This window comes from Carassius auratus, chromosome 42 (assembly GCF_003368295.1).
Source record: "Carassius auratus strain Wakin chromosome 42, ASM336829v1, whole genome shotgun sequence".
Classification (NCBI taxonomy): domain Eukaryota; kingdom Metazoa; phylum Chordata; class Actinopteri; order Cypriniformes; family Cyprinidae; genus Carassius; species Carassius auratus.
In genome coordinates, this window is record NC_039284.1 from 17,175,019 (window position 1) to 17,197,229 (window position 22,211).

General features: G+C 37.6%; 1 protein-coding gene across 2 annotated transcripts in view; it reads left to right on the forward strand.

The window, feature by feature from the left end:
• LOC113060912 (neuronal PAS domain-containing protein 3-like) overlaps positions 1–22,211 on the forward strand; it is a 783,891-nt gene that overhangs the window by 45,570 nt on the left and 716,110 nt on the right. For both annotated transcript variants that reach the window (XM_026230178.1, XM_026230179.1), the window contains exon 2: positions 14,473–14,571. In XM_026230178.1, the coding sequence (XP_026085963.1) occupies positions 14,473–14,571 (99 nt within the window). The remainder of the gene's footprint in view (positions 1–14,472; positions 14,572–22,211) is intronic.

The window sequence follows — 22,211 nt, forward strand, 5'->3', positions numbered from 1 at the left end:
CGTCAACATTCTTGTTTTCCCTGGAAGCTTCCGAAACAACAGGAAATTAAACTAGCTCTGTGTGCCAAGCACTTGGACTTTTCATTTCAAAACAACAATTTTACTGATATCTTTAATGAAAATCAGCAGGGTCAGCGAGATAAAGCTCCACAGAGAGACCCCTCAGAGCCAACACGCTCTAATCATCTGATTTCCAGAGTTTGGGGTGGTTTGTGGCTGAATCAGTGTTTGCCCAACATAAGTGCTTCTCCGTGACTCGAGATCGCCATCTTCAATCAAGAGCAAATTGGCGGTTTGACCGAATGTGTAGATTGGAGGATGGACAGGGCGAAATTGTAATACTTGCAGACTAATTGCGATTAGAATCACATTTGTTTTAATTCAAACGGTGCATGATGAAAGATAAGCTCAGGACCTGAGCGTGGCCGTCATTAGTTGTGCAGCCAGGTCTGTGGTCTTTCCTCCAGCTTCTGTATTTCTGCGTTCTTCTGTGTTAATTTCCTCTGCATTTTACAGTGACATTCACTGAAGGTCATCCGCCATCTCTCTCTCTCAGAGTGCCTGATGTTCATCAAGGCCTTCAGCCAAGCCAAGCTCCTATGCGTGGTGCAGGCTGTGTGTTTTGTACACCATCCAAGCAAGAACGGCACTGCTGAAAAATGTTGTAATGAGCCACGTCCTGGCATCTGTCTGGCCACCTGAGTGAAAGGCACTACACTCATCTGGTCTCGTACCTCCCTCTTCTTATTGCACTAATGCTGGTTCACTTGGAAAAATCACTTGTATTTGGCTGCAAACATCTGAAACATGAACACAAAATTAGCTACATTTGCAACCAGTTTGATGTGATGTATTTCTGAATGACACAGGATTTGCAACAGGAAAAAACATTTTTATTCATCTGCAATTGATTTGAATGGGTTTGTCTGTTCTAGGGTTGATTTGAAGTGAGAATGACTTTTATGAAATGAATGGATGGATAGATGGATGGGTCAGTGGATGTATGAATGGGTTGGTAGATGGATGGATGGATGGATGGATGGATGGATGGATGGATAGATGGACAGATGGGTGGATAGATGGATGGATGGATGGATGAATGGATGGATGGAAGGAAAGATAGATGGATGGGTTGGTAGATGGATGATGGATGGATGTGTACATGCATGGATGGACAGATGGATGGATGGATGGAAAGATGGATGGGTTGGTAGATGGATAATGGATGGATGAATCCGTACATGCAGGGATGGACAGATGGGTGGATGGATGGGTTGGTAGATAGAAGGACGTACGGATGGATGGATAGATAGGTAGGTGGATGAATGGGTTGGTGGATATATGGATAGTAGTTTACATATTTCGTTATATTTAATAAAAAAAGATTGTGTTTCGGGGTTAATTTCCCATAATGCATCATCTGTGTAATTATAATTCAGTAAATTCCCCTTACTGTCTTTCCAATTCAAATTCTAATTGACTTTCCTGTTTGGTGTGGCCAATTCAATTCAGATTTTAGCTCTAGGAATGTTCGTTTTCTTTGGAAAAACATTCATTGATTGTTCATACTGTAGGATCAATATGAATATTCGTTTCGAGTCCCTTAACCTTAGTCTCATCTACTTTTTCCCTGTTTATTTTTTTCAAACAAGAAATGCTTGTCTCGTGTAAAGGAGCGTATGCTGTAATTCAGAGTTTCGCACATGTCCTGTTTTCTGTGACCTCTCTTTTCTTCCCTGAAATGGATCTAGCCAAAATAGTGCAGCACTGCTGGAGTCCATCTTCCCTGCTTTTTTTTTTCTTCTTTTCTTTTCCAGAACCCTTCCAGCCGAGTGGCCACAGTTAGTTTAGCGGTTCCCACTCTGACGCGCTCTCGGCATGGCTCGCTCTGTCTACATGCCAGTGCTTTCCACAGCCAGCAAATCATTACATGGGGAGTCCTGCCAAAGTTTTAAATACCAGAAAATAACACCATTTACCACATGCAGGGCAATTATTTTTTTGAAAAATTACCCTGGGGTTTTTATTTGTGATAAACCCCCCTTTCTTAACAGAGAAAGACGATGCGTATCCGGCTCTTTCAGGTCCACGCGAAACTCCTCATTAATATTTATGGCCTGCTTTGCAAAGAAACAGTGATAAGCACTGGATGAATATTAAGTTTGGCTTTATTTTAAAAAAAAAAAACGCATTAAAAATATTCACTAAATTAAAAAAAGAAAGAGGGGGAAAACCTTTACAGAAAGGTAAAGAAAAGCAGAGACTTCTTTTTGAAGAGGTTAAATAGTTCATTTTGCACAGGCGGAGGAGAGAAGCTAACTTGCAGACCCAGTGAAAGAGAGAAACTCCCAGTGAAGTTGGCAGCAAAGCAATAAAGATGTGGAATCTTCCGGTAGGTGCCCGCATGGCCTTGCCGTCATTTCGAGGCCGAGTCGTCTGCTCTTTGTTTTGGTGTGGCAGATGATCCTTGAGTTGTCTGACTGTAGGATGACAGTCTTTTCATGCTATAAATATGAATTAATAGAGTGCACGTCTTCATACAAGAAAGCACAGGGCTGTTACGTCCTGCACTTTGAAACTATCTTACTTATCTTTTTTTAACATTCAGTCGAATTTTATTTTGACAGAAAACCTCAGGGAGCCCTTAAAGCTTTTCTTTTGTTGATATGCAAGTATTGGAAGATGGTTGGCATACGTTGCATTCCCAAATGCACATTAAAGGAACCCAAACTCAGAGTAGATACAGAGATGAAGTTCATGTGGAGCAGCAGTAACTGTGAACACCGGCCGGTAATGAGCTGCTCACTTGTAAATTAACACAGTGCCATGCTTCACTCTGTAACACACATTGCATATATTTTTTAATCAAATTGCAGCCTTTGACATTTGATAATTGTGCTAAGCCATAAGTGCATTCTTTCCTTGATTAATTGTGCAGCCCTTCTTCTGCTCACTGAAAACATAGTATGTTGTGTATGAGCCCTATGAGAGAGTTAGTACTTGGATGGGTTCTTTTTTGTTTTTATAGCAGATTTTAAAACATTTCCACTGCAGTGACATTTATATCTATTGGCTCTAGTCTTGTTTAAAGCATCCTGACAACTCAAAGATTGGTTAGCTGGTATTTTGGATATGTAGAGAATAGTATTACTTGTGTTTTGTGACACAAGTTGGAACAGCCTATCCATGGTGGAAATAAACCGACGGAATAGTGCATAATGAGTGATTGGCTTATAGACATTCATGTGGTCATGCACAGATACCAAATGCATGCACTTTTAATTAAGTCATTTAGCGGAAGCTTTTATCCAAAGTAATTTATGCTTAGTTTTGGTTGTAATTGTTTACTGTACCATTTAGTGTGTATGTGCCTTGATGATGTGAACATACAACCATTTTGGTTCCCAGTCTAGTTCTTAGGCTACAGCATAATTCCTCCATCTACAGAGGGTTGAATGGTGTCCGATCAGGATCTGTCGTGACTCTGGAGTGAATGTGTGGATGAGCGCAACAGTGTTTGTGTTGTAAGATGGACCCTGTGGTGCAGGCTGGGTTGAGATCAGGAGGCTCCCCTGTGAGATATTAGGAGAGTGCTGGATTCTTGCTGTGTCTCTGCCCTCGAGATCTCTCTTCAGGCTTTACGCCACTGCTGATTAACTCTCATAATAAAAAAAGCATGGGCATGTGGAGTTCATACTGACTGCAGTGTAGTTAGAGGAGTCAAACCAGATTGATCAGAAGTACTGCACGAGCAGGTCAAACATTCGCATTCTCGCGTAAACCAGGCCTCTTGTCCACTGTCCATCGCAGAAGCTCACAGAGATAATATCTGAGAAGCCATGAGCAATCAGGTCCTGTTTTCTGATTTAAGAAGTTTAATCGTTTGGCCCTCTGTTTACCGCAGTCTCTCTGGGCCAGCTGTCAGAATCGCATCAGCCTACCTCGTCACGATGTCAGCGCCGCGAGACGCCGGGGCTGGATCGCCCTCTTCCGTGTGTCTCGGCCCTAGCTCAGCTGCAAACACAGAAGTCCTGTGGGAAGGTACAAGCGTGGCGGCTGTGTCCCATTAGAGCCCCGCTCCAGAGGGAGAGCAGCGCCTGCCAAGCACAGGAGCTTTTCCTTGCTATCAGCTGGAGGTAGCGCGCAGCCGCTAATTGATTGCAGCTGTGCCGTTTAGCGGTTAAAACATGATTTGAGGTGTCAAAGATCAAACATGCAGAGGTTTTGGTAATAGCCCAGAGGGTGTGTGTTTGTGTGTGAGGGAGTTACATAATTGTGAGGAAATGAGGTTTCAGAGAGTGTGTGTGTGAGGAAAGTCTATCAGGCATTAGCAGAGTAAGTACGGATGTCAGGTGAGTTTTGTTTTGCGCATGATCTGGCATCGTGTTTTGCAGCGAGCCTACAAAACATTGTATATTATTAAAGCAGCTGTCAGCTTCGTGGATCCACCATGTTTGCATACGTTCCTGCCCAGGGTTCACTGTCTTCTCTCCCTCTCTTTCCTTCTAAATCCTCTCTGCTTCCCACCCCATAATCCACAATTAAGGTGGCTAACTTTACTCTTCTTAGCATATTTTGAAGAATGAAGATACAAGATCTGCAGAAGAAGCAGGTTGAAAGGGTCAAGATGGGATGAATCTGTGCTGGCAGGTTTCTTGAAAGCTTTGTCAACAGATTGATCAGCTAGACCTGATGTAGAGCTTTAGGCTGCTTGTTTTCTTCTGAGCCAGATCTAGCATTATCTGAAATGGATTTAGAACAAAATGCATGTAAAACCTTACAAAACGTTACATTTGTTCTGCAGTGATTTGATTGCAATTTGACTGACTACACAAAGTCAAAATAAGCCCCAAATACTTTGAAATTGCATTGTTTGGTCTTGCTTTAGATGAGAGGGAAACCATTATGGACAATAGACAGTTTGAAATGGTTAAGATAAAAAATATTTTTAGATATGGTAGCTATACGAAGAATATGTGTTTTTAATTGTTTGAGCTTTAAATTTTCTTTCTGTGTTGAGTCATTGTTTTTTTTTATAAGTAGATTTTTTTCTGAGGTTTTATGTTATGTTTATCTGTGTCCATTTGTATAAAGAGTTTAGTTATGGTTGTTGTGTAAAGGTGACTGTTCGCTGTTCTCTTTTGTAGCATATTGCAGAATGCTTCAACAACAAGCGTGACTTGTGCAAGCTTGTTAGCTTGTCATTTAAACCTTGTGAGGTGTCCTCTCCTCTAACAAGCATCCTACCTATCAGGGAAATATGATTTTTGAGTGCGATAATGATAACACCGTGTTGCTTTTGGGGGGAAAACACACAGTATATGCATAAATATGAATGAAGAAATGGTTTTGACTGGCTTGCCTCAGATATTTCCAGGTGAAACCATCTCTTCCGGATTGACATGCATAAACACGATAATGCATAAATACATACGTAATATATGGAAAAAGATTCCCAGATGTTTTACTTTATATGGGCAGAGACTTTCCCTACTCTCTAATCATTGGCAGCAAAATGACACCTCATGCAAATGGCGTGAGATGTTTGCCCTCAAATATTCGCACAAAGCAGGAGAAGATGATCCTCTAATTGGTACAGCAGCCATTTGGCCGAGTTCCAGTCTATCAATTACTCGCACCGCTTTTCTGGAGTAATAGAGTGTAATTGCGATTCTTTTGCTCTTAGTAATGGGATGCAGATGCCACGGTGGGTAACACAATGCTGGCGACTGCCACAGCCAGCCATTTGAAAGTTATTTCAAAGACGAAAGCATATGCGGACTCCCTCTGTGCAGATCTTCATTGCTCTCTTGCCGTTCCTTTCAAGCGCTCTCTTTCTCTGACCGTATCTCTCCCCCTCTCTCTCTAGCGTTCCTGTTTTCTGACTGACAGTCTCTCTGACGCACTCCCTCCCGTTCCATCGCACAGCAAATCAAATATGACAGCGAGGACTGTAGACATAATGGAGAATGTTAGAGAGACGGCTACTGTACACACACAAATAGCCGCAGGCGCTGCCCATGACCCGAACTCCTCCAGAAGCCTGCAGGATGTGCTTCGAGTCGTACTTCACTCTTTTATTGAGCGTCAGATGTGCTAAATCCCTGTCCAGGCAAAAACCTGCGACAAAAGCAATAAAACAGACAAAAGGGAAGAGCCGTGACCAATCACGAGCAGAGTCAGCGCTTTAAGTTTAATTAATTAAATGCTAAGCTTCGTTGCGCACAAAGTCGCGGCAAATCAAAAGGCATCTTCCTGAGGGGTGTGATTTTTGCTATGTTAGCTGCGGCTGATGGAGTTGGGTTTGAGAGCTGTCTGGTCGCATCGCCACACCGCTGTCTTTTTTGAATAATGGCACTGATCATTTGAGGCACTCCAGTGAAAGAGAGGCGTTGATGCTGAGTAAATAGGCTGATTGGGGAGAGATGAAGGTCAGTCCCGCTGCAGGTGACAAAACAGTGAATCACAGCCACCCGCTCTGCTCTATCCATCATTTCGTTCCTTCCTTTTATCCTCTTTCTCTTTTCACAACATCCTGTTCCCCTCTCCTACCCCCAAGGAACGTAAAAAGAACACAAATGAATCTCACTATGAGATGTGTTTGTTTATTAATTTTCTATGAAATGATTGTATCAGGTGTCCTATGAAGTGTTTCATCAGAACTAATTTGCAAAAGAGTTCTGTTTTAAAGTTGACAGGATATCACATTCTATTTACTCTGTGAAAACAAACAAGTGTATGTGTTCAAAAGAAAAAAATAACAGTAAATACTAAATACGGAGTAAAATTTTCAGATGGAGGAAGATTTGAATTTTACTTGTAAATTGTCATTAGGGCTGGGACAACGAAAAAAAATACGTCGATGCAAAATATGCGCATCGATTCGTCAACCTTTTATTTCTCTAAAAAACGTTTGCAAAATGTTTACCTTATGTGCGCTGATTACACGCGATGGCCGGATCAACATTCTGTCCAACGTTATATAACCAATCCAGGGGTTTTTCTGCATTGATCTTTTTTTTTGGCGGCTGTCAAAGCCTTATTTGATCGGTGAGTGATGTAGAATAGAATGACTGTTGCGCCTGACAGGGCGCGTACGAGAGAGAGCCCCAGCTGCGCCGCGCACTCACAGTCTTAAAACAACACGAGCTCTTCTTGCTCTGTCTCTCCCTTGTGCATATTAATCAAAATCATTAAACACGATAGAAAAAGGGCGAAACACCAAAGTTTCACGCGCGCTTGCGCACTCAGTCTTCAAACTACACGAGCGCTGTCTTGCTCTCTCTCTCTGTCTCTCTCTCTCTCTCTCTCTCTCTCCCGCATGCATATTAACCAAAACCATTAGACACGATAGAAAAAGGGCGGAATGCCAAAGTTTCAAGTGGAGCATTGGTTACCGTATTCTTTCAATTGCTCTAAACAAGTATTTTGGGTCACCTTTTTTATTAAATGCTAGACATCAAGTTGTTGTTATTTTCATCTGAAAGAAGAGCTTTTTTTTTCAGTAAGCTAGGCCCTATGTGTTCAGTAAGCTTGTTTCAGTAAGCTATGTGTTTTCAAGGCTTCAAGATTTTATTGAATGCTATCTCTATACAAGTGCAAAGTAATGCATTCTTAGTCAGTCTTTTATTTTGTAATTTTAAGAGCAATAAACATATATTGCAATGTTAAGGAATTCATGTCTTTTTTCATTCAGATATGTAAATCAACATGTATAAATTGTTAGTAGTCAATTAATGGGGAGATAATCGAAATCGAATCTGTCTGAAAAAATTAATCGTTAGATTAATCGATGCATCGAAAAAATAATCGCTAGATTAATCGTTAAAAATAATTTGCGTTTATCCCAGCCCTTATTGTCATACTATGAATTTCATTTTGACTTTAATAAGTGAGTTATACTTTTACCAGAAGTAAATAAACAGATCACAGATTCGCTTTTTTTTTAAGTGCCCTGTCCCACCAAATGAATGGAGTTGGACTTCCAGTGCAACACGGTTTACATCCTCTCAGCTCGGCTCGTGCTGGAAACTGCAGTTGGCCTTAAGGAACAAGTGTGGGATGATAAAGTAAGAGCTGTAGTTGTGAATAAATTGGCATCATTAGTGTCTCACTCAAGTTCATGACATCAGAGATGTTACCCGTTATAGCCTACAGGAGAGAGTCAATCTAGATGCCTGCTGAGGCTACCGTGTTCACAGCACACACCCACCCACACTGTGAAGAGCTGCGAGACTCTCTTCTCTCTCACACACTCACACACACACACACACACACACACACACATGCACTCGGTCTGAATCATTCAGATTTCTCCTCTGGCACTTTCAGCAAAGCATATGCGTGAGTGTCATTCACCTAATGTGAACTGAAACACTGGCTGGGATTTGATTCGGCGCGCTGAAAGCTCAAGCGCTCTTTAGCGGAGTGTTGGCGCGGGGCCGACCGCAGCTTTGAGGCCCGGGGTTATGGAGGAACACAGCCTTATAGAGCCGCAGTTATCAATGGGCTCATAATGACTTATCCTTGGCATTAGCTGGGAAAATATGGGACTATTATACAAATATTTTTTCAAGAAATACAATTATAGAAGAAAGAGTGTTGAGGTTGTTACTCATTAGCTGGCCCTCATGGAATATGGACTAACTAATTTCCTCATCATAATGAGTGTCATTCACACCCTTTTCTTACTAAATATCTTCGCTTGTTGCTACTTTCAGCTCTGTTTAGCATATTTTACCACTAAGGTTTTCCCCAAAAAATGAGCATTGAAAAAGTGTGTGGATTCTGTCTACCTGCTCATTAAGGAGAATTAAATGAGATTGTCAGTTGAGGAGCTGAGGTGGTTCTGATTGCCTGCAACAGCCCTGTTTTTCTTAACGATTCCATTAACTATTCTCCGAAGAGTCATTTAGTTTGTAAATTAATGTACAGCCAGCAAGGACAACGCTATTATAAAATTTGGTGCTTTTTTTTCTCTCTCCATATTCAAGAATTTATTAATTTTTTTCTTTCTTTTGTCCTTTATGGGTCTTGGTTGCTCCTGGTCACCATCTACTTTCAAGAGAGCAACTGATAAACATCCTGAAAATCAGGTTGAGTAAATGAAGAAGGATTTTATTTTTGGGTGACCTGTTCCTTTAAGAGCAGGAACAAGCAGATTGCTGGTTTGTCCCTGTATTTCTGAGCATGAATGTATGTGTGTGCGCTCCAGAGATATGACGGCAGTCTTGTCCCTGTACCGCAGTGAATATCTCAGTCTCTCTGCTGGTTTGATGTAGTGCAGCAGACGGCTCTTAATAATTTATTTGCGTAGCAGCACTTGAACAGTGATGCTGTCTGTCTCTCTCTCTCATTCTCTCTCTCTCTCTCACACACACACACACACACACACACACACACACACACACACAGGAGTGTATCCCCAAACTTCTCGAGCCAAAAATGAAAATGGATATTTATTCACTGTGATGTCTTTTGAACCTCTAAAATTATTTATGTTTTTATTATTATTGTTATATATTCAAAGAATTCCTTTTACTGTATATAGGAATACAGCTTACATTTTAACAAAAAGTTAGTATGTTGCAGTTGACTTTAGTATTATTTATATGCTATTACACTACAGGGTTGAATATTTGATTTTAACAGTTTTTATGTACTTTTAGTTAGTGTTTCTCTATAGCTTAAATTTATTTTAGTTTTAGTAGTACTCAAATATATTTTAGTTAGTTGCCAAGGCAAGTTTTTCATCAAATATTTATTTATTTATTTTAGTTTAAGTTTTAGTAATTTTGTCATGTGGGACGTTGAACTTATATAAACTTCTATATACTTTTAATTGAATTTTAGTACACATTTTAGCTGCTAAAATTCTTAATTTCATATTTATTTTGTTTTAATAGTACTTTATTTTAATTACTGAAAAACCTTTTTTTTTTTATGACCCAAAAAGGTTTTTAATTGTTAATTTCAATTTTAGTAACAGCACTGGTATGTTGTTTGAATATTTGGCTAATATTTTGTCTTTTAGTTTTTCTGACAGAATTAATTTTAATTTTAGGCATTGATCTGTATTCTTAAATCCTCATGTTCTAACAGCTTGTTTTTTCTGATGTTTATCCGTGTGTGTCATTTTTGTGTCCATCTTGTCCAGACTGACTAATCTGGCCCTTCTGTTCATGAGCGTCAGGTTAACTCTGCGGTCAGAGCCATTGGCCCCTGTGCTCTAGATTTATTGTCTCTGTGATGGTAGCTGGGTTGTGGTCAGCACGTGCACAGGGGAACCACGGACGGATCCTGCGTTATTGTAATGGACTCTTGCATGGGAGAATTTACCTGTAAATGTCACTCACCCCACTCCAGCAGATGACATCGATAAAATCCCCGTAAATCACGCTGAGCGGCCCCTACGCCCAATCTAGCAGTCAATATCACAGCCTAATAAACATGCCAGGGGGCTGTAGTAGTCTGAGATGAGGGTTTTCCAACAATTCTTATCCATCTTGACATCATTGATGGGACTTGTAGAGTCTTGCTCTAGGCTGCTGTCACAGTTCAAACATATTTCTAAAATCAACTAGTTAGTGATATTTACATATTATTTACATGGTGTTAATTAATATTTGTAAAAAAAAAAATCTCGTTTTTGAATTTTTTTACTTAAACTTATTTAAATTAAAATTATTTAAAGATTTTTTTTAATTGTTGTACTTGTCCTAAACATATTGTTTAAGTTTTTCATCTTACATTTCAACATATATATATACATTTTATTTTAATTACTGAAAATAGTTTAAGTTGAAGTTCTAGTTTTTGTTTAAAATAACAACATTGGTGTGTTGTTTGAATATTAGGTTAATGTTTTGTCTGTTATGATTTTATTGGCCATTATTATCAGAATTATTACATTCTGTAATGTTCATTTCATGAATTTATGTTTCAATAAAATGGATTAAACCAAATGGATTGTACCAAAATACTGGGTAAATTTCTCTAATACATTTCTAAAGTGTATATTTATGTATATAACAGCCCCTTACAATGGTTTTATTAATATTACTTTGTTTTTGTTTTTTTATTGGTTTTATATTTTTTATTTATAGTATTTTAGTAATTTGTATATGTCATTGTAATTTTTTTTTTGTATTTCTACATAGCTTTAATTTATTTTTGTTTTAAAACTGTAATACTTAAACTTGTTTCAAGGTGAAGTTTCATTTTAATTACCAGAAATGATTTTTGCCAAAATGTTAACAAATTTGTGGTCAAAAACAGAAATAAATTAGCTTTCAATTGTACGTGTATCCACCTGAACTGTATCCCAGACCAGCGTTGGTTAGGAAAAGTTAGCACAGGAAAACTACTCGGGAGGAGAATCTGTCAAGAAGTGACAGTGATGTACGCTTTAGTTTTTGACTCTTTTTGCAGCTGTGGTTTTACTACAAACACTTTTACCTTTTGTTCATCCAGTGGTATATTTTCAGCACTTTCCATATAGGCAGTGTCTGGAGTTCTCTGGATTTCATTTTTTTTCTCCCAGGATTGGGGTTTGATTTCTCATCATATTCTGCCTTCTGTCTCTTCTTAGTCTCTCCGGATTGTTCCGTTTACGCAGCTGAGGGAAAATAAGGTGTTATTTTGCGAGGTTATGACAGGTGTGTGGAGCGTTCCTGTGTTTGATTGACACGCTCCTCGTTTTGTGTGGATTGAAGGTCTCTGTGATGCAGCACGGGTCTGCAGTATCTCCGTCCTGCTCTTTGTGTGTGTGTGTGTGTGTGTGTGTGTATTTCTTTTAGTGAAACAATTTTAGTGAAACTGTCGGAATACCACAGACTCAAGAAAATCCTGTCCCTCAACACCTCTTCTCATCTGTTGTCTGCTCGTGGTCTCTCCAGCCTCCCTCTCCCTCTCTCAGTCCGCCAGCCCTTTGGCACGGACCGCTCTGTTCTGACATGGTACCGTCCTGTTTGATAATAATCCTCAGATGCTACTACAAACCCACAGAGCAGATCCTCAGCACTCTGAGGCCTGTATTACATCACATGTGCTGTTGACTTTATGAGCTTCTGGGCCAAACCAGCAGGAGAACATGTATCCTGGAGAGCACCAGGGATTTAGGATCTGATGGAAGTCAGAAACCGCATTAGGGATAGTGGTGTCATTTTAGTTTTCACTTTGACAGTTTTAGTCATTTTACATACTTTTGTCATCTGCAGTTGTATTAGTTTTTTTCTATTTAGCTTTAATTAATTTTTATTTAACTGTTTTTGTTTGTTTTTTGTACTTAAGCTTACTTTATTTCAGTTAGTTGTCAAGGCTTTTTTATTTAAATGTAATATATTTTATTTCAAATGATTTTTAAATAGTTTTAGTTTTAATCAACAATAACAACACTAATACTGTCAAGAATTTGGTGTTTGTTGCCGTGTGTTGTGATCGTGTCAATTAGACTTTAGGCCTGTGTTGCGCAAAATGCCTGATGCTATCCTACAAAATCAATTTATTATATTATGCATTTTTTAAATGTGACTTTTAAATGAGGTATGATCATATAAAACTGAAGCTAGGAACGTCCACATTCTGTTCCGCTCTTTTCTCTTAGCTAGCACACTAACCAGACTGTTTCAGACTGGGTTTTTCTTTTAATTGTTGGTCTCCAAGTGTGTCAGACTTACTAGACTTATTTTTAGTTTCATAAACACACAATGGCAAGATAAAAACTTGCGATTCTAAGAAAAAAAGTCAGAATTGTGAGATATAAGCTCAGAATTCATACTTTGTTTCTTGCAGTCCTGTTGAAAACAATTAAACAACTAGTTCCTGCTCAGGCCCAGCTAAGGACCGGCTCAAACCAGCAGCCATGCTTCAAAACATACCTAACCAGCATATGCTGTTTTCTTCAACAAGGAATTCTAAATCTAATAGACTAAGAGATAAAAAGTTGCAAGAACCATTTTTAAAGGGCTTCCATTACATGACACCTTCTAAATGGCATTTAAACCAACAAATAATTAATTTTGTTGTTGGAAAATAACAGTTTCACAATCACTTTGCCAAACCAGCAGAAAAACGGCATGCATTAATTTCTCTCTCCAGCTTGTAAGATTGTCAAGCGGTCATATAGGAGCAGGATTTAGCGTGCACAGGAAGTCAGACGCGATTGAGACGGCGTCAGGGTCAGCAGTGCTGTTTTGAACGTGTACCCAGAGCAGGCCTGCTTACAAAACTGACACATTTTCAATCATATCGCGATTCCCTGGAAAGGCCATGTCGGAGCATTTTATAGAGTACAATGCTCCAGATTGGGATTAGTTTTCCCAACATGTAAGGGAAAAAAGGTCCTTATTTTTAAAGAGAATGTGGGGTGTAGGGGCTTTGAAAAATGGACCAAATCTTCTGCTGCTCTCTGCAATATACAGTGCCTTTATGGCCATGAAACAAAATCAAAATGGGCCTACATTGGGCCGTGGAGACTTGGAGTGCTTTATGTGTAGGTGAGTGTGTGCACACATGTGTGTGTGTGTGTGTGTTGGTGTTTTCATTCATTTGGTGGTGGAATGGCAACACTCTCCATACCTGCAGGGAATTTATTGTGCTAAATGAGTAGTGGCCCGCAAAAGTTTGTAAATTGCAAAGCATCAATCTAGAGGAGATATAGAGAGAGAGAGCGTAACGCGGCTGCATTCGTTCACTTCGTCTGATATCAATCCTTTACCGTTAAAACCTCGCCTTTCAAATCCTCCCCATTCATCCTGCAGCAACCTCCAGTGTTTAACAGGGATCATGAAGAGCCCTTAACAAATAAAAGCTCTTTAGCGTTTGAGTGCCGTGAACGAGGCAATTAGAACGCCACCCGTTATCCGTAGCGCATCACGCCAGAGACCAGCCAATCACATTGCCCCGAATCAAAAACCTGGAAAATGTGTTAATGTTAAACTACTGTTTTGAAAAATACATGTTTAATAACATCAGCCAGTAAACATTCTAGAGGCCGGCACTGATTCATTCAGGTCGGAGCTACAGCGTTTCATTCAGCACTCAAACTGCTTTCTCACTTCTCAGTCTGTAAGTTTATATGCTGCTTTATTTGTCTTTCAGATCTCACCATTAACAGAATATATGATTTGTGGTGTAAATAATTCTCATAGTGGTTACTAACATCAGAAAACATTAAAAAAAACATCAAAAGAAAATACATTTTTGACGAATTTCATTTCATATTTTTCATTATATTTACATTTCACAATTTTCATAAAACAATCTATATCTATCGTTCTATCTGTTGTTCAATCCGTCTCTGAACTTTGAGTCGGTTTACCTTATATTTCAGTTTATCAAGTATATGTTATTGTTTGTGAAATGTTAGACTCATTGAAGATGTATTCATAATCTGTGTGAATTCTGGGTCATTCTGGGTGCTGATGTTTCCATCATTACGGCCGTTAAGAGCTTTTCCACGTTTCTCCACAGCGAGCCATACTGGGAAAGGTCTGCTAATGCAAGCTCCTGCTCCGCCACTAGGCCCAAGACACTCCACCTTGGAGGGCAACAACATACCTCATCACCATGGTAATCCATCCCTTCTACCACATCTCTCAGTCCAGCCGGAGCCAATAGAAATCACAGATCATCTGCACCTACACCAGACATTTCAACACACTGTCACAGACAAATAACATTTGTATTGCACAGTATAGATGATAGAGAATCAGTGATTTGTAACTTTCTACCAAAGTTTTTTTTTTTTTTTTTTACACATTGTCCTTGTTCCACTTGTTTTTTTTTCTTTACCATTATCACTATAATTTCTTCCGGAATGCTAGTAAACAGTAGGTATAGTTACTAATGTAAAAGTTGTGCTGCATTCATTTCAGACTGTTTTACATACAGCTTTGTTAACACACAGTTTGGAAATGCGGAATCTTTAATGAAAGCTCTTATGTTTCCCACTTTATATTATGACAGTAATCTAAATACACACTACCATTCAAATATTTTGGGGTCAGTGAACTGTCTTTAAGGCTGCATTTATTTGAACAAAATATTGTGAAATATTATTACAACTTTTCAATGTTTTCTATCATCATATATTTTAAAATGTAATTTATTGCTGTAATGCTAAAGCTGAATTGTGGTAAGAAATCAGAAATCATTCAGATAAGCTGAAATGCTGCTTATGTTCTTACTAATATCAGTGTTAAACAGTAGTGCTGCTTAATATTTTAATATAGAGCTTTAATATATTTTATATATATGCGTTGATCAGCCACCACTCTCACCTAAAAGGAAATTAACCAACAGAACACTCTTAAAAATAAAAGTTCTTTATTGGCATTGGTGGTTCCATTTAGAGGCTTTAACATCTATGGAATCTTTCCATTCCACAAAAGGTTTTTTATAGATCAAAAACGTTCTTCAGATTATTAAAATATTCTTCTTAACAAAAAATAATAAAAATAAATAAATAATGTTGCTTTTAAGAACTGTTCACTTGAAATGGTTCTTCTGTGGAATCACTGCTAAACTCCCCTTTCGGAACATTATTATTATGTTTTTTACAAATTAAAGATTGTGGAGCTTCTTACACTGCCTAAAGGAGACACCAGATTTATTCATGATTATTTCACAGAAGCTACAGTAACTGTTCTGCCAGAAACTGTGGTTACCGTAGTCAGTTTTTATAAGGAGTCCTTTTATCTCGCTTTTTTTCCCCATCAATCTAGAAATGAACAATATACTTTAGATTTTTCCTCATGCATGTTTTCTTTTTGTTTATTTGAGATACAATTACATCTTTGGTGTTTTTTTAATTTACTGAGAAACCTCAATGGAGTATTTCCCCTTCGCGAAGACACTCTTAATTGATCAAAAACAAGTATTATTGCTTGCTAGCCGCAGCAGCTCAAATAAATTATGCCACAGAAACAGAAATCCAATACGTAATGGGTTTAGTAAGAGGAGCTGGATTGCTTATAGCTCAGATAAATGATGCCCCTTTCCAGAAGAGCCCTTTTTTGTGCCCCTTGCTGATTTCCAACCTGTGAAGATGAAACAAGGCATCGTGGGAAGTGAGGTTTCATGTATTCCTCCGAGACCAGACAGGCTGGGAGCTTCCAGAGGTACAGCTGGCGTATTTGGGGAAGTCTTTGTAGCGTACGGAAGCGCATTTGAGGAATATGCGGTGCTGATTATTTGCAGGCGCCGCTTGATGGATTGGTAAAGGCTCTGGGATTACTGTCACACTGACTAAAGAGGATTTATTTATCACATTCACAAAAAGCCTCTTCTAATAGCTCATCACGGGGTGTATTTAGAACTATTAGTACAACCACCCTTGGCTTCTGATACACTACCTGCCAGTACGCATAACAGCAGATCTGCCTCCTCTGTCATCAGTGATTTCTCTATTTTTATGTCTCTTTTCTCACACACCGGCAAGCTTTGACACTTTAGGTATGGCGTAAAGCCACTAAACAGATTTTCACCTTTTTATTCCTCTCTGAAAGCGTTCCAGCGAACAAAAGCACAATGCCAACACCATCACCACGCTAACATACTGGCATTAGATGCCCTCGCTGTCCATTAAAGAGGCGCATGCTTCAAAAGCCAGGACATTATTTAAATGGACCATATTCTACTTTTGTTGGAGATTATTTTTTTTCCCCTATAGAAAGCCACTTATAATATTAGTCAAGGTTTCTTGCAAGTTTTCCTGACTATTTTCCACCCTCTCGTTGACCTTTCGATTTTAAGGTATAGGAAATGAAAAATTAGTTTTTTATTTGCCTACCCTCATGTTTTTCCAAGATTAAATGCTGTTATTCTTTATATGGAACACAAAAATAGGGGGCATAGTCTTTTAAGGCCATAAAAAAGACATATAAGTAGTCCATATTATGTTTAGCTAAACTGCAAGCTTTGTGTGAAAAAAAAAAAATAGCAAGAACAAACACAAAACCCTTTATTTATTTAGTTTTCTCTGCTACAGCTCTCAAATGTGATTTTCTCGAAACTGGCACAACGTTTTTTGAATTGGAAACCAATGGGGCATGACATCAAAACAGCAGATCTGTACCTTAACAAAGCCATTTTGCTAAAATACAGGTTTGTTCCTCATGTAAAGCTAGTGTTTTTCTTGGGAGACTTGGAATATAGTGTATGAGTCATTTGGACTACTTTTTTTTAATGCTTTTTTATATATATATATATATATATATATATATATATATATATATATATATATATATATATATATATATATATATATATATATATATATATATATATATAATAAGATTTTTACAAATGTTTTTGAAAGAAGTACCTTATGCTCATCAGGGTTGATCAAAAATACAGTAAAACAGTCATATTGTGAAATATTATTATATTATTTTATTTAAAATAACGTTTTTCTATTTGAATATATTTTAAAATAAAATATATTCCTGTGGTGGAAAGTAAAATTTTCTGCAGTCTTCAGTGTCACATGATCCTTCAGATCCTTTTTTTTTTAATATACTGATTTGATGTTGAAGACATTATTATCACTGTTGAAAACAGTTGTACTGCTTAATATTTTTGTGAAACCATGCCAGTTTTTTTTCAGGATTCTTTGATGAATGGAAAGTTAAAAAGAAAAACATTTATTTAAAATAGCATAAATCTTTTGTGACATTATAAATGTCTTCACTGTCACTTTTGATCAATGTAATGCGTGCTTTCTGAATAAATTTATTAATTTATTCCCCCAAAAAATGAGTAACCCTAAACTTATGATAAGCCATTTTTGCGGGTTACTTTCCATAAATGGTTTGGGTGGAGCTTTATGTTGTGAATGTTTTAGTATTTACACATAGTATATTAAAAGAGCTTGATAAGTTTTTTTAAGATATATCCTCTTTAAGATGATAGTGACTTAATAATATAGCTCACATATCTGGGAGTCTGTTATTTCCACCTTTATTCATTCAAGAAATATTATTAGCTTTGAACACATTTGTTTTCCCTTAAAAACGGTTTAGTCTTAAGTGATGATGTGAGTGTGTGTGCACATATATATATATATATATATATATATATATATATATATATATATAATTTATCTATTTTTATTTTTTAAATGAGCCATTTTAGTCTTAAGTGATGGTGTATATCTGATGCTGTTTCTGTCTGGTTTGGTCACTGTGAGGTGTGCTTGTGTATCTCCGGTTGATGGGTCTGCAAGTGAATTCCAGCAGGGTTATTTAGTTTAAGTGCTGTTGATCCAGGAACGCTGGGCAGGCTGAAATTGAGATAAATGGCTGTGTGGAGAGGGACGGCCACCTTTCTTCCCAGCATGGGTCCTTTGAGGGGCCGCAGCGGGGCCAAGGGTCTGCTGCACACCTGTCTCTCCTCGTTACGGAGTCCAGCTCTCACAGAGACACCAGCTCTCCTCTATCAAGGCTTATTGGGACCTTTGGCCCCATAAACAGCAAGACATGCACAGCGATTGAGTCATGCACATCCATTACATGTACATACATGCGCACATTATATATTCCATCCAACCCTGTTTATCCTCCAATACCTGATTGGACCAAACTAGGATTGGATTCAACTGAACAGTTGGAACAGAGCATTGGAATAGATCTGGTAAAATGTCAGATCGAGTTAAATGGTGTGAATAACAAAGATTTAGATGCATTGGCTTGGTTTCAAAGTAGTTTAATCATCTGAAGCAACTCTTTCATTGCCAGAACGGATTCCCTAGTTTTGGAGAATAATAAATGTTTGTGTTCTTAAAGTCAGCTCACAACCCATTTTAATTGCATAATGTGATGGATTTTAGAGTAAAACTAGTTAAACGTTGCTTCTGTTTGATCTGGATTTGGTCAGAATGTGAAAAGTGGCAGTGATTATACTAGAATAGAGTTCATTTGAGCAGTTTTGCGGTAGAAGATGGAATCATATTATTTTAAGCATCTATCTGCTGGTTTTCAGAGATGTTCAATGGTACGTGGAGGCTGAAGTTCAAGATCACGCTCAAGAGCCTCTCAGTATGTCCCAATGGTAATGTTACTTTTTCAGATTTATTATTTGCTATGATTGCTGTAGCTATTAAATGATTTGGGTCATCAAGGTATAAAGACAAATATGGAAATTAATTTAGAAATTTTATAGCTAAGTATATTTTTGCACTTTCTGAAAAGAAAAGTTTATAAGAGGATATGTTGCCAGGTGTTCTGAGTGGTTTTAGCACTATATATATATATATATATATATATATATATATATATATATATATATATATATATATATATATATATATATATCATTACTTTTTATTGATTCTAAAGTAAAAATTTTGCCTCTGACTAAGCGCTATTTAAAGTATCATTCAAATGTCACTAACAATTTGTTTAGAAGTTTGAACTAGTTTGAAGAAGATTCTGTAAGATTCTATGAGAAATTGGTTTCTATAGAATTAGGTTCCTATTGGTTTGTTGTATCATATTTGGGTCATCAATATAACCAGATGGAAATTAACTTAGACAATTGCATAACTTGGAAGATTTGTGCCTATTCTGAAAAAAAATATATATATAAAAAAACTCAGTGGTACAAAGCTCGCAGTCACAGCACACAGTTTGTTTAGTGTGTTAGTGGTTGCCAGATGTTTTAAGTGGTTTCAGTGCATTTTTTATGTATTCATTATTGGACATGGTTCAGGTTCCTCTAAATATGTTAATGATTTTTTTTTCACATTTAATTGATTGTAAACTAAAAATGTTAAGCCTGAATAAGCACTATTTGAGCTGTCATTCAAACACCACCAGTTTGTACCAGTAGTTGTCTTTAGCCACAGATCATCTTATTGTTTTGATTATCTCTGTTCTTACAGTTAAACTCTGGTCTGTGTGTAAAAAAAACAAGTAAGTCTTCTGTCCTTTTAGAGCTTGGTTTCAACCTGACCAGCGGCAGAAAGTTCCTGTTGGATGGGGCATAAATGAAGCTATCTATTAGAGAGAGAGAGAGAGTCCTGTGGAGCGCTGGTTAATATAATGTGTGGCAGGTGGCCTGCTTTGCCTGAGGAAGATCTGTAGGCCATGACAGCTCAGAAAAGCCATAAATCCTCCTCCTCTCTCTTATCTCAAGCCACATTTAGTTGCCATGGGGATTTTATTTATGCAGCTGGAAACTTCCATACTTCAGGTGAGATGCAAACATTTCAGCTGCTGCCTTTCTGTCGGCCCCCGCCGCAGTGGCTCCGGCTGCATTTCATGCTTAAATACATGACAGAGGGACGTCTGTACCCACTGTAGAGGTCTGAAGACCTGTCTGTTGTAACCGAGGGGAAGTAAAAGTACCCACTTATTGTGACTAGCAGTAGATAAAAGGCATCAGTTGAAGTATTTGTGTGATGATGCTGTCCGGAGCGTTTCATAGCACAAACACACTAAAGATTGAGGGATTTAAAGGACCAGAGAAGGAGATTTAAAAACAACATGGAATTAAAATTAACCCTATGTACTTTTCTTTGAAACATTATCCTCAGTTTTGAGCACTATTCCTCAGTGCATGTTCAAGGAAAATAAAATGTTTATTTCATTATATACTTGCTTTAAAATGACTTTTCCTTCAGTTGATGTAACCAAGGCTGTGCGGGAAGGGAAGATCTTGATTGCTTGTTTGTTTATTTATTTTAATTTAATTCCATTTTTATTTATTTGCTCTTTTTAACTTGCCGTCACCAGTTTAAAACCTGAATGCTGGACAATAAAAAGGGCAAATAAAGTTTTTATATATTAGATTAATTAAACCTTTTATTTTGTCATTTAAGATTCAAAAGTAGCAAATTTAAAATTTGTAAAAAAAAAAAAAAAAAAACTTTTTTATTATTTGCCATTTTTATTGTTCACCAGAAAAAGAAACAAAAATGAAAAAAAAAAAATATTTTTGTATTATTTACCAGTCCAAAACTTGATGTTGGAATTAATGAATGCATTTATTATTCAGTAACAGTAATGATTGCTAATATCAGAGACCAGTAATTCCTAATAGTTCAAATTAAGTGCAGCCTAATATTATTTGCCACCAAGTTTTCTCTTTTTACTTGTAACTACCAGTACATCATATTATGAAAGTTTAATGCATATTCCATTTCATGTTGACATTTCGAGGAATAGTGTGTAGAAACAGTAGCGTTTTTCTCCCAGGTGTGCGTGTGTTCGGGGTCTCTTCATTTGGGCAGATCATGCTGTTTAGGCTTGATTTTGCTGTGTGTGAATGTTCATGCTGTGCGGGTAACCATGCTGAAGGCCGTGTGAGTATTTCACAGGTTGCTTTGTGAGCCTCCCAGCTGTGTACCAGACTCAGTCACTTAACCCCTGTCTAAGGAGGCAGCGTTAGCATTAGCCAAATGGACACGGCACAATAACAGCGTGGTGCTAACAGCGCACTCTTGTGCTGGCCTAACGTGCTAATGGGCTTGAATATGGATCACATTAGCTGGAAATGTCAGCAGCTTTAATACAGGTTGTTAAGTACATTTATATTGATTTGTGATGGCTATATTTATTACATTAGCCAGCCACGACAGAGTTCAGGTCACTCCTCCGGTGACGTTTTTCTTTGTGATTTTTATTCATAGGTATGTGAGAGAGATGACAGGGAATTATGGGTGTAAGGATCATTCTTGTTATCCAGTACTTTTAAAATGTAACACATAACTGTACTTGTGTTGGAATTTAAGTAAGTATCTCTTTAAAAGTGTATATAAACATTCAGAAATATACTCACACATTTAAACTGATTAAGTAGAACTAGAGGTAGTCAATATTTTTGACCATTTTAATTATTAGTTTATTTTATTATACCGTATTTTTATTTATTTTTGCTTCAAAGGCCTGTATTGTTCAACACAATGCTGCTTGTTTTCAAACATTTTTTGGGTTAGCAGAAACTGCGAGTTTTAGTATATTTATGTTTATATAAATAAATAAAAATGTTGTTTTTGTGATCCTATAAGATTAAAAATTCTTATTTTGTATGTTTTTAAATAAAAATCATAGCTGTTGAGGAAAAAAGAACTGATTTCAGTTTGAGTCTTAATTGTCATGTTTTTTTTTTCTATCAATCGTGGCCTCAGTTTTTGAGGGCCACCTGCTTGACCACAGTTTTAGAACAGAACAAGCTAATACAACAAAACAAATATGTTTAGTTTTTCCTTC